Source organism: Pseudopipra pipra, chromosome 7, assembly GCF_036250125.1.
Source record: "Pseudopipra pipra isolate bDixPip1 chromosome 7, bDixPip1.hap1, whole genome shotgun sequence".
NCBI classification, from domain to species: domain Eukaryota; kingdom Metazoa; phylum Chordata; class Aves; order Passeriformes; family Pipridae; genus Pseudopipra; species Pseudopipra pipra.
Genome location: NC_087555.1, coordinates 20205645 through 20218418, shown reverse-complemented (window position 1 = coordinate 20218418; position 12774 = coordinate 20205645). Strand labels below are relative to the sequence as shown.

The 12774-nt window shown below is 36.4% G+C and overlaps 1 protein-coding gene across 5 annotated transcripts in view; it reads right to left on the bottom strand.

Moving 5' to 3' along the window:
• Positions 1-12774, bottom strand: part of STK39 (serine/threonine kinase 39) — an 81417-nt gene that overhangs the window by 18231 nt on the left and 50412 nt on the right. For all 5 annotated transcript variants that reach the window (XM_064660983.1, XM_064660979.1, XM_064660981.1 and 2 more), the window contains one exon: positions 310-362. In XM_064660983.1, the coding sequence (XP_064517053.1) occupies positions 310-362 (53 nt within the window). The remainder of the gene's footprint in view (positions 1-309; positions 363-12774) is intronic.

Genomic DNA, 12774 nt, shown 5'->3' with positions numbered 1-12774 from the left:
GTGTGAAAATGGAAATTCAAAAGCTGTAAATATTGCTATGCGCAATCTTATATACCACATAGATCATTTCAATAAGACATGAAATTGGTAAAAGTATACTGCAAATCAAGTCTTCTAATATATATATTATGCAACCTTCCCAGTAGAATTTAGATACATCTGCAATTCTTACTCAAGTGAGGTTCCATATAAAGCTCTGCACAGTAGGAAACATTCCAGAGAAGCAGTCTGTATTAACCACAAGCAGCAATCAATTTCCAAAATACCTTTTTAAGCAGTAAGAAAATAATTCAATTGCAGGAGCCTTACCTCTGCCTGGAGTAAACTCAAACCGTATGTCATTAAGTTCTTTCCTGGAGTTCCTGAAAAACAGTCAGTTATTACATTAAAATGTAATGAAGAACAGAACTATCCAGCTCCTATACCCAAAGAATACCTCTGGTATTGACAACCATGTTTTTGTAGTGTGTATTTCCTTGAAAACACTGCTCTCCCAAAGCACGCAGACTGGAGAGACTCCATTGTATTTTTATGGCGGTATTTTGGGAAAAGTAATAAAAAATATACTTAAGCTGAAAATTCCTTTGGCAGCTTAAAGGATAAAACAAAGTCCCTGATTAATATTTTCCTTTTCATCCTCAAAAGACACTCTGTCATATTGACTCTAATAGCTCAATATAGTCCGAGTCTTATGTACCTTTTCCTGTAAGAACAACAGAATACTCACTTGGACTTAACACTCCCTACCTTAGATCACATGTATACTAAGACGTTAATTTAAGAGACAAAGTATCCAGCAAATGTTAAATGCTGAAAAGCGGTCTTGATGCAGAGTGTTTATAAAACTATTTTAAAATGAGTAAATTCTTTCACTGACCACCACTGCCTCAACAGTGAGGTTCTACCTACACATAAAACAAGCAGCACAGTGTTAAAGCCAATGGTTTTCTGCTTTCCTGTTTGCCACTAAGAGTGTTTTAACCAGTTCAGTGTGTGAAACAGTCTGAAGCTACTTATTACCAATGTTAAAGAATTCCTTTACAGCCTCATACCGTGTCCCAAACCTCCATTCCTTGCATGTTTCCAGCTTCGGTCTTAGTTAATAATTTCTACCATCAACAAAACATTAGCCTCTTTGCAAAACAGACGTCCATCTAATTTTCGGAAATGGCAAGCCAACTGAGCATAGGGATGAACTTAATTGCTGTAGCACACTCTTTTTCCAATGAATAGCTCAATCCACTTGAAAAGTTAATAGCAACAGGATGTGTTTTGAGGTTCATTATTCTTCTCCTCAGCAAGGAATCTGTATGCAACCTCATATTTCAGCATACCAGGCCATGAAGTCTTGCTGTGGGAAAACTAAATCCAATAGGCAGGCATATTCAGCTGTGACTTAACAGCTATTATCGCTTGCTAAATAATTCTAAGAATACTACAGAGTCAAAGCCAGCAACACAGAGAAACACAAACCCCAGAATGATTGGCAGTACGGGCAACAGCAAGATAGCAAACCCTGAAAAATAAGTATGCCACATGCAGTGCCTAAAATGAAAAGTACTCATTTACCAAATCTACTGAATGCTTCAAAGCTGAAGGAGTTTCATGTTCCCTAAATAAAGAACTACAGGAATTTAAGATCACTAACAGAAAGCTGCAGATAATGTAGCTAGCTAGGTACAGACTTACAAGGCTCATTTACTTCTTTTGTAGAAGTATGCCGTTATATGGAATATTGCACTATTTTTATTCAACAGAGAACTAGTATGAATCTCAGCTTTCCCCCCCCCCTCTCTCCTAGAAAAACCTGGATGGCTTTCTGTTAAAAAAAAAAAAAAATTAGAAAAAAAAAATCAACATATGACCCATCTCCAAGTTCCCTTTTGACAATCCACATCCCTTTGCTGACACTTATTATACCTAATAAGCCTGTTAAAGCTGCTGCTTTCCAATAAAAGGTAAATTGCACAGAAATTTAGCATTATTCTTAAAAAAGATATGTTTTGACTGAATGTGTGATGTAACTCAAATACTCATTTCCTGCACACGCTTTAGAAGGAACAAATCAAACATATAAAAACTTTCTCTCGCACCTTTGCAGAAGTAAACCAGAAGGTAGGAACTAAATGATCTTTAAGGTCCTTTCCAACCCAAACCATTCTATGATTCTATGACTTAGAAACATAATACATTAAGTGCTCAGATTGGATCTTTCCACAGACCTCCCGTAAGTAGAACATCCACCATATAAAAAGGCACTAAGAAATTATGACCTGTTATGAAAATTACCACTTTTTAACAGACTGATACAGCTCTGTGAAAGACCAGCTGCTCCTGTCACAGACTCTTTCCTTAAGCAGGATCCACATGGGGTCTATTTTACTTTGTCTCCAAATGGCAGAATATCCCAAAGAGAAATTTAACTTGTCAAGTCAGTTTATTTAAGTGAAGATGGAAATTCAAGGAAGGTTGATATGTATTCAGCAATCCAACTTTGCTATTGGGAACTGTTATACTCTGAAGTATTTTGAACTCTACGACACTGCTGCTTTCTCTTTAATGGTATACTACTGTTGAGGAAAGCAAAACAAAGGAAGTTTGGCAAGATTAATTTGCTAGAAGCCTGTAAGTGCTTTTGGTTATTGTTCCATTACCTTCCAGACATTTATTGATTTCCATAAATTATGTATTCCATTATATAATCCACCAAATAGAAGATGCACTTGAGTTCTCCACTAAAAGCTGCTCATGCTCTTCTCCAGCCTTCAGACACTCTTCTGGTTCTAGTTGATGTCACTGTAACTGCAAATGAGTTTGCTAGTTCCCTTGGTGAAAACTGTTTGGATTTGTTGATTTATTTGTAGGCAGTTTCCAAGCAGTGTTTCATTTGTTCCTTTTTTTACTTACATCCATTACACTCTTATCATGCAGCAGCACACACAGGCTTTATTTCTGCTAAATAGAAATAGGATTTGAAGAAAGGCACTTACTATCTTTGTGATTAATAATTTTATCTTCTTCATCATTTCTTAATGGTTCCTAGTTTCTCAAATGCATTTGTGAAAAATTTATTTCTATTTTAAACTGCCAACTCAGACCTTTTTGCCATCTCTTATAATACCTCTTATTTGCTTCTAGCTTTCTGCCATTACAGACTAATATACTTTGATTATCATGGATAAAACTAGTCCATCTCTTTTTTAAAGTAGTAAATTTTAGGTACTTATGTGCATTTTAGTACACTGCAAGTTGCTTTTCACTATGGACTCACCTCCAATGGAAAGAATTCAACATGCTTTGAATAAGGGTGACACCAAAGCATGCCATGCTAAGACATTTTGTCAGGCATCTTTCTGGCAAAGTAATTTCAGAATTTAAAACTGTACACTTTATGAAAGCATGTTCTGCAAAGTCATTATTACTTTGTTTCCATCAGGATCACTTGATGTGCACACTAAGATTGCCAAATCTGATTTTCTAGGGAATAATGCTTCCTTAAAGAACTAGAAAAAACACATAGGCCAACTTCATCACTTAGCCCCCCATATACAAACAAGATACTCTGTTTTGAAGGAAATTATTTGCCAAACAATGCTAATATTTACCAAAATCAGGATTAGAGACTAAACAAATTATGCAGTTGTTCAGATTGACACGGTTCTACTGAAAAAATCCTAAACCACAAAAGATTTCAGGCATTCACATTTAATGACAAATCCTTCCAAATAATTACCCAATGATAGCATAATTCCTGCTATAGTCAATTAGTTATGTTCCACATGATTGACAAAAGATCTATGTTGTTGAATTAAAATAGAAATCATGTTTGTGTAATGATGCAACTGTAAATTAGAGACATTAAATGTCATTATTTCTTTTGTCTTTAAATGCAGAATGTCTATCATTTAACAGCAATTCAAGAAAACGAGATTCTTGGAATGAAACTTTGGGTCTAAACCATGCTGGCATACCTTGATTATGTATCAAGCAGCAGATTTTCATTCTTCTTTACTACTTTTTTTTTCCCTACAAATTTATTCACTACTTCTTATGAAGAGTTATCTGAAATATCAGCTTCTATTTCACACAAGCTTCAGCACCTTCCATAAAACCCTTAGAAAGAGTCTGTATTCCTGGATGAGATGCATCCTACCATAGCTAAGTAACTATATATTCTTCCTTCCCAAAATAAGAAAAAAATTCCCAGACAAGGTAAGCCAAATGAAGGGTGTTTGCATGTGTGTAAGAACACCCAGTTTTTGTCTCTGCATTGCTTGCCTAATTTTCAGGCTTCATGTACTCTATCATCACGTGTGTTTTACAAAGACTGAAATACGGAGTCAGTGTCCTCCAAGAACGCAGGTACTGACAGAATGGTAATCAACAAAGCTGACTCATGAGTGGAAGAGACAACAGCAGAATGCAGAATACATATTCTTTTCTATAACCAGAAATAAGTTTGTCTTCAACTAAAACTGTAGAAACTTTATTATGAATAGCAACATAACACGTAGTGCCACATGGCACCCTTCATCAATCAGCCTCTCCCTTCCTCATACTCCCAACAAGCCCTATTCCCACCAGGACAGAATTTCCCCCACCATCAGGGACCAAAGACACTGGCCAAGTTTAAGTCAGTGTGCTTTAACAAAAAACGCACACTGAAAAAAACCAAAATAATCACACTTATCGCACTTGTACAAAATTTCATTCTCACAGATGCTCCTTCCATCAATAATTTTAATGGCATTGAAACTACCACAAAAGCAAACTAAGTTCGAATGGAAAAAACAGGACAGTATAGCCTAAGAAGCAAGGGCAAGCAGTCTGGCATTTGCACCACCTCACTGCAGTTGCAGCTGTAATTAAAATCACAGAAGAATTTAAATGACTTACTCATTTAGACTGCAGAGAAAGCAAAAGTTCACATCAAAATGAAGTGGACTAATCAGAGTGATAGGTGCGTTGTACATCCTAGAGCTGTACTCATGCAAGTTTTATTCTACATCTCTGGGGCAAGATCATTGTGCATATGACGCAAGAAATATAATTGAGGAAAAAAACTACAGAAGATTAGGGTTTGCAGGTTTTTTTAAAGGAAATGTACTTATATTTTTTTTTCTTGCTGGAGGGACAAACAGTATTTGACCACACCAAATGTCACTCAAATTCAAAAGGTCATCATTCTATCAATAACTTGTCACCTATTTTTCACTTTCACATGCTTACGGCATAAAACCCAAGATAAACGTGGTTCCCTCTGTAATCTTGTTTTTATAGTGCTAGTTTATTTCACAGGTGCTGTATTTTTCAGTCAATGCCCTGTATTTTTTATTAACAGCAGAATTTACTTTCTGAGTAGTCACAGATTAAGTGATGCTATACCCCATTTTAAATATTAAATACCTGTTCTGAAGGTATGTAGTACCTGTTTCTTATCTCAGTTTTGATTAATTAAAACTTTGTTTCAACTGTATTTACAGAACACAGTTAATACACACAAAACAGTGAAATACAAACTGGCACTGTACTTCCAATATTGCAAAGAGGATGCGGGAGTAAAATCTTTGAAAGTGGATGTATACATTGGTCCCAAAGTCGAGGTTTGGCCTGGCATCTCAGTTTTCTGTACCTTTACTTTCCTTGCCCTGCAATATTCTTACGCTTCAGCCATGGTAATTTAACCATTCAGCTAGGGCAGAGCAAGTAAGAACCCTCTCCTACCCCAATAAAAATCACAGCTCACTTCTTCTCTGCCCTTGCCCCCCTTTTCTTCTTGATATCTGAAGTCATGGTACCATGCACAGAGATGAACCAAAGCAGTAAGAAGAGGAAGTCTGTTTTTTAAAGTAATTTTGTGAATCAGAACTTTAAAGCTCCTGTGGGATCATATAAACGCCATGAGAACAGAGCATTTACTGTAAAGAAGCATTAGGTTCCTGAGGATTCACCACGTTTATGTAAATCCCTTTCTTTCATGCTCAGTTGTCATTTGCTAATCAATAATCAGGCTCCTCATTACACATTACCATACTATCAAGAGCAGATTATGTCTGTCCAGTACTATGGAGATCGTTCTCCTTAACTTATTTTTAATGACTTCAGGTCAATTCCAGATTAAATGAAAAGGCATTGCTGTTAACTTTTGGTAAGAGCAAAATAGATGTTTGAAGTCTGATTGCTTCCAGATTGCCACCAAGAAGAATGGGACTAAAATCTCTCTGTATTAATAAAATGTAGTTCTAAAATACACAATTATAAGTCCATTAAAACCCTACCATTTACTTCAGTGGTTCCGAAAAATCTCCATAGGTTTACAACTTATCTCTCCCTCTGTATTCTTTAGTGGAAGAAGGAAATATGTTTAGCATATGATGTTTCAAGATCAAGTTATAGGACTCAACACTTAAATATAGAAAACTGCTCCTACGATTTAATCATCACATGTTCTTGAGTAAAGAGCAGATCCCTGAAATGATGCAACACTTAATAATCAGTACACATCAAGAGATAGCAACAACACTAAAGGCAAAGCACAGCTAAATGATGCTTTCAGGAGTGAAAAACAGCCAATGTCACAATGAAACACTGCAAGTTGGCTGCTAAGCTGCTGGAATGAGACAGAGGTTACCTGTTAAAAGATTTACTGTCTGTATGCCACTTACCATACAGACAAGGCAAGTGTAGTTACAAAAAGCAGCCACTAAGTGAATTGTTATGGTCACAATCAGATCAGCTAAGAACACTGCCCAAGGCTCCAGGGTAGCTGACAGCTCCTCCCTCAGGAAAGGACTTTACAACTATTCTATCCATAGCTAACAGGTCCCGGTTGCCTAAGACTCAAAAGAAACCAGAGTGCTTTCAGTCTAGTAAAAAACAGATGGGATGTGATAGTAAAACTAAGAAAACACACAAGTTGTGTGATAGAAGAAACTCAAGAAAACTAGCTGATACATGCAAGTGCCACCAGGCAATTCTGGAAAATCATGTTTAACATTTTAGAAGTGATATATGAACATGAAGTCATTTCTCTCCATCCCCTGGTTTACAGCCCCAAGTCTACATATCGTGACACAGAAGTGTTAGAACTAGAGACATTTTAGATATATCTAAATCTAAATATGCTTTTTCTCTCTTTCTGCAGATGCTGATGCCAGAAGCTAAATCAGGAGAACATTAAAAGCCCTTCAATTTTTTTCTCCTTTTTACATTCATTCTCAGCTAAATCAAAGAGCAAACTGAAACAAACAGTATTTTTTTCCTCAGTTATCAGTGATTCCTTTCACTGCACAGGCAGCAAAAAGCAGTATTCACTTGCATAATCTTTTTTGAGGCTCAGATTTTCCACCTTCTTTCATATATCAGCAGGTGGAAAGAACTTAGTCAAAGAGCTATCAGGTTTTTTTGCTGCAGAGATGGCATTATTGATCATAAGTGTTTTTCCCCTGATATTATTCCTGAAGTAGCACAAAAGTTTTTTTAAGAGCTGAGGTAAGATTTAACTTTTGAAAAACATCAATTTTTAACAAGTACTTGAAATACAATGAAGGACAGTACACAGTTATACTGAGAATTTATTAATGTGGTAAAATCTCAATGCTTGGTTGAAACCAGATGTGATCTAAATCAGACCTGTTCCTGGAAAGAACTGAAGTTAAGTACTGGTAACACAAGTAATGTTAAAAAACAATCACCCTGAAGTGAGAGCATTTCAATAACAGAGAGGACAACGTGCACATAATTTGATCACTTCGTTAAATATTACAGCGCACTGTGGTTTTAGTCACCTTTCTGAATTTGCTTATAATTTAACAACTATATCTCTGAAAGACCTCTGTATTTCTTGATACCAAATATTACTGATTGGTGCACATCTTAAGGAAGTCAAACCTCTGTTACCTGCGTGACTGAAATGATGGACCTTCTGCCTGACTGATAAGAAATACCAGAGCAACACACAGGCTAAGCACGTGAAGGCTGACTTTGTTTGCTTCTGCAGGCCTGGTGCACAAGAAAAGAGATTATGACCTGTTATTCCAGTGACAAATTCAAGTACAGCATTCAAAATAGCCACACTGCTTGAAGCAAAATTTCAGTTCTTTAAATCAAAGTGTGAAAGGCCGACCGTTGGCAGGAGGCCAAGGGTACTTCAGAATAGCGCTCTAGAAAAGTGATTTCATTTATGAAATCAAGACAAAAGATCTGCAACAAGTTCTACAGGTATATATATATTTTAACAGAATATTGTAAGCCCCCAGTGCACAAAACAGGTTTTGAGGGGAAGGTACAGAGAAACCTTTGGCTTTATCCAAATCAACGGAAGTTTTAAACATGTTGAATCAAAAACTCCCTGGATACGTGCATCCTGTCAATGCCACTGGCTTGAAGCTTTACACTCCTGATTACCTACTGGTATATTACTGTTAAAACCAAAGGAGACTTGTAGGTAAACAAAAAAGACATCTGAGCCACCATAAAAATTACTGCTATCTGCATATCACCCACCTAAAATTCACGGATCCTGACTTGCTTATCAAAAAGAGTGGGAAGCATAGAAAAAAGTCTAAGCTTTGTTTTAAAATTTTCAAAGGTTTCACCTGGTTTTCCTGCAATAGGCCAAACTTTCTCTTTACAGTAAATCAGCTTCACCAGCCAAGTCTGCACCTATGTTGAAGTTCTTGTCCCTCCTGTGTCCCAGTGCACCTCCTGCGGCCATTCACCGGCCTCATTAAAGCAGCAATGACAAGTGCTTTATGGACAAAACATGATCAATAAAATGAGTTCAGTCAAAATTTTGCCTTCCCCTCAAAAATATCAGAAGTCACAAACCAACCAACCAAAACCTGACTGCTTTACAGCGACCCCATACAGTCCCAGGAACATCCCTACCAGTGGAAAGGCAGAGAACCACAACACTAAGCAGGAAAAAACAAACAAAATTATTTCAAATGGTTTCAACCCTGCCCAGTGTATTACATTGCCACATTCACAGGTAGCTCCAGAGCAGATAGATGAAGATGGAACAGTGTGGTCTGTCAATGAAAAAGCAATGCTTTTAAAAGTATTCGAAAAATATCCACTTAGAATAAAATTTTGAATTATCAAAATGCAAACACTATTACAGTTGACCAGTAACATACATGCCATTAATAATACAAATAAAATTACTTTTGATACTGAGATCAAGTCAAGATTCAAATTATTTCCTTTAACATCAAGAAGGTTGGGGGTTGAAGGTTGTGGTTTCCTTGTTAGTTTTTGTTCCCCTTGATTTTTTTTCTTTTGTAATTAGTACAATAAAAAGAATGGAACAAAAAAGCTTTAGTGATTTTAAAATTTCAGTATCAGCAACATTCCCAAATGCAATTGCCTGCATAATTTACAACCACAGCTGTGCAGGTTAAAAGCCTAATTCCTTTCCATCTAAATATTTAGACATGCAAATCTTCTTGATAACCCAAATTTAATAAGCAGAAAAAATATATTGATTCTTTAGTGGAATAATTATAATTTTTACATATAAAATTTATTTTTATAAACAATATATAATTTCTTAGTTAAATAAGTGATGGTATAACAATTGCATACAGGATTATTTAGGTCACAATTAAACTAAATTTTTCAATTTTTAATTTATTTTCAATAAACATACAGCAAGGCATAAAAACATACTTAAGTAGTGAATAAGAAATGCATAATTTATCATTTTTAAAGAGCAAACTTTGAAGGAAATAGAGGTGCAAACAGAAAGCAGGATTAGAATCAATAGTTTAATCAAGCGTTCCTGCTTACTGATTTCAGTCATGATTTAATCATGATTAAACAGCTTATTTAAATGAAGTCTCCATGCTGTGAAAATAAAATTCAGTTCAGTAACCACATGCCCACACCTCCCTGATTCACAGGACAAAGAGAGGTGATGGCAAAATAAAACACAGGACAGTGCTCAATACTGTAATCAATGGTGCATTTATTTCAAGAATACTACAAATGGTTTTGCTTATGATGTTTGTTACTGGATCAATTCCCAGACTATAGACAAGTTCTGTTACTTTCCAGTTGTAAATCTACCACACAGCTGGGAGTTTGTTTGTGGATTTTGTCATTAAATACACTTGAGAACAGAAGCCACTCTAATAGCAAAAACGTTGAGAAATACTTGTCCTTGGTGAAGGACACACATCAGCCTCCCTTCTTACAAAAAAAACTGAAATGACAGAAGTTTTTTTAAGATATCAAAATGAAACTAGAAGGAGAAAAGAAAAAAGAAAAAAGAAAATAATGAGAATTGAGAACGCTGGCTTATGGTACACTAACAAAATTATCAAACTCATTTTGCCTCTAGCCAGAACATGTTTTGAGGTTTGCTTGTTTATAGCTTTTGGGTATTTGCTCCTACAAATCTAAGCCTCAAACTCAAATATTAACAACACAGGAGTAGCTCTACTACGTACCTCCAGCTAAGCACATTTTCCCTGTAACTTTACATATAACTAATTTTGTAAGAAAGAGATAAAAAAACTAGGCCTACACAAAAGCAGGAAGATTAGCACTTGAGTTTCTGCTCAGACTTATGAGTGATACGTCATCATCTATGTTCTGGCATGGAGAGGAAATCACATTTGACTGAAGTCCAGTCCTAACAACTCTAACAGTCCTAACTGTTGTAGTGCAACACAGGCAACTGCCTGCTTCTAGCTACACTTTGGACTTGTATATGCCTGTCCAGATCCCCAGAAGATACATTTCCACAGAGCTGATCAAATAACACATAGGTTCCAGTTATACTAAAGTTCTTGTATGAAATACACACACAAACACTTACATGTGAATAACACAGAGTGACATTACAGACAAGCCTGCCTCAGCATTTTCCCTACACACTATTTAAAATAAGATATGCAATAACAGAAATATTCATTTGCCAGTAAAACATTTCCATTTGCCCCTTTTGTTCTTCCATAGGCTTAATCATCTAGTGTGCAGGAACTGTATTAAATTAGGTCCTGGGACACTGCAAATTACTGTCAGTAAATTATTTTCCTGTCATATGAGCTAATTTAACCATCTTAGGTTGCTGCAGATAATTTGCAATTCTTAACTATTAAGCATTAACAAGTCTCCTAATTTAACATGAAATATCTCTGTAATTAATCCAAGTAGTCAAATCCTCCGACAGTGACCTTCCCAAATCTGTAAATGTAACAGCTTGGTGGTCAGACTGGAAATTTCAAATCAAGGGTGATAATTCCTCCCCACTCCTTTCCCTGGTGGTATGAACCTGTTGTAGGACTAAATCACAGGCAATTGCCTTCAGCCTCTCTTTGTGGAGCCTTACTGGACAAAATGGGGATTACAGATTTCATTCCTCCCTACTCTAAAATACACCTTCCTCTGTGTGAGGCTGAGGATACAGAACCATCAGCATTTTAATGTAATGATCACTCAGTCTGGGTCACAGTTACACGCTGTGGCAACTAAGAACCTGTATTTTCAGTTCACTGCAAAATTCAAGCACAATCTCTTAATTACTCTTGAGGTTAAAACACTAATGGACTGTATTTAGCATTTAATACTAGAGCCTTTCAAAAGCTTTGCATGGAATTACCTAAAAGAGACTGCTGCTAATTTCACTTCTGGGGCAACATACTCCAAGGCACAACAGGGCAAAAGATAGAAAACAAACTGGAAATGGTCATCTCCAACTGAAGAAGCAACTCTGACAGGAGAGAATATTTTGACAAGTTAGTGCTTCTGAGAAAATTATGAAAACAGAAAGGTAATAAATACAATTTAAGGACAGAAAAATCAGATGGTCTGTGTGATTTCCAACTTAAGTATGAGCATTAAATGCCACCACTTGTATAAAGAAGGCCATGAGTTCTGCTTCTGATCCACAACAAGGCATTTGCACTAAACAGAGGCTGGTGTTAATTTAGCACTCCCTACTCAATTACTGAATGAGTCCAACCCTGCTCCAATTGGGAAAAAAATAACAGAACCTGACCATCCAGGTAAAGAATTGCTGAAATGCATTCATCTGTCAGAATTCCTCCTTTGTGAAAGTAATTTTTAATATTTATGGGTACTGTTAACCTTTTTTGGAACATACTGCTAGAAAAAAATTCAAACTGTCATCTAAATTTTGATGGATTTTGTCACAGGGTAGCCTCATTGTAGAAAAGGAAAAAAGAACAAAGCAGAGGAGCACTTTCTTCCTGCCCATCAGGCCCTGCCCAGGCCCCTCTCACTCCTGTTTAAGGTTGCCCATCTCCCTAGCTTTTGCCCTGTCCAAATCCCCAGGAACTACTCTTTAAACCTTATGGTCCATACTCCGGAGCCTCATATTAAATAGTTTCTGCCCATAAGGTTCTAAATGTTTGCATCAACTTCCACAATAAACTGTGCAACCAAGGTAGTTCCCTAGAGCTTACATGGGACAGAAGGTTTGCACTGCAGATCATTCTTCCCTCAAAAGTAGGACAATTAAATTAACAAAACTCACTCAGCAAAATTATGCATCAGATTTTTGTTTTTTCCAAGACACCATTAACAGTGTTACCAGAGTGCATCTGCTTTTCAAGACTAATTTTTTTTTCCATTTAAAGGAATCTTTCTGGTTCCTAAAACTGAAATTCTTCATTTCTCCCCTCTCTACCAACAGCCACCTAGACCTTCATAATTATAACACATTAACGTAGTTACTACAGACTTGCTTTTAGGGAGGGCAGGGGGAGGGAATTTTTTCTACCCAGATTAAGAGGATCCTTAAGA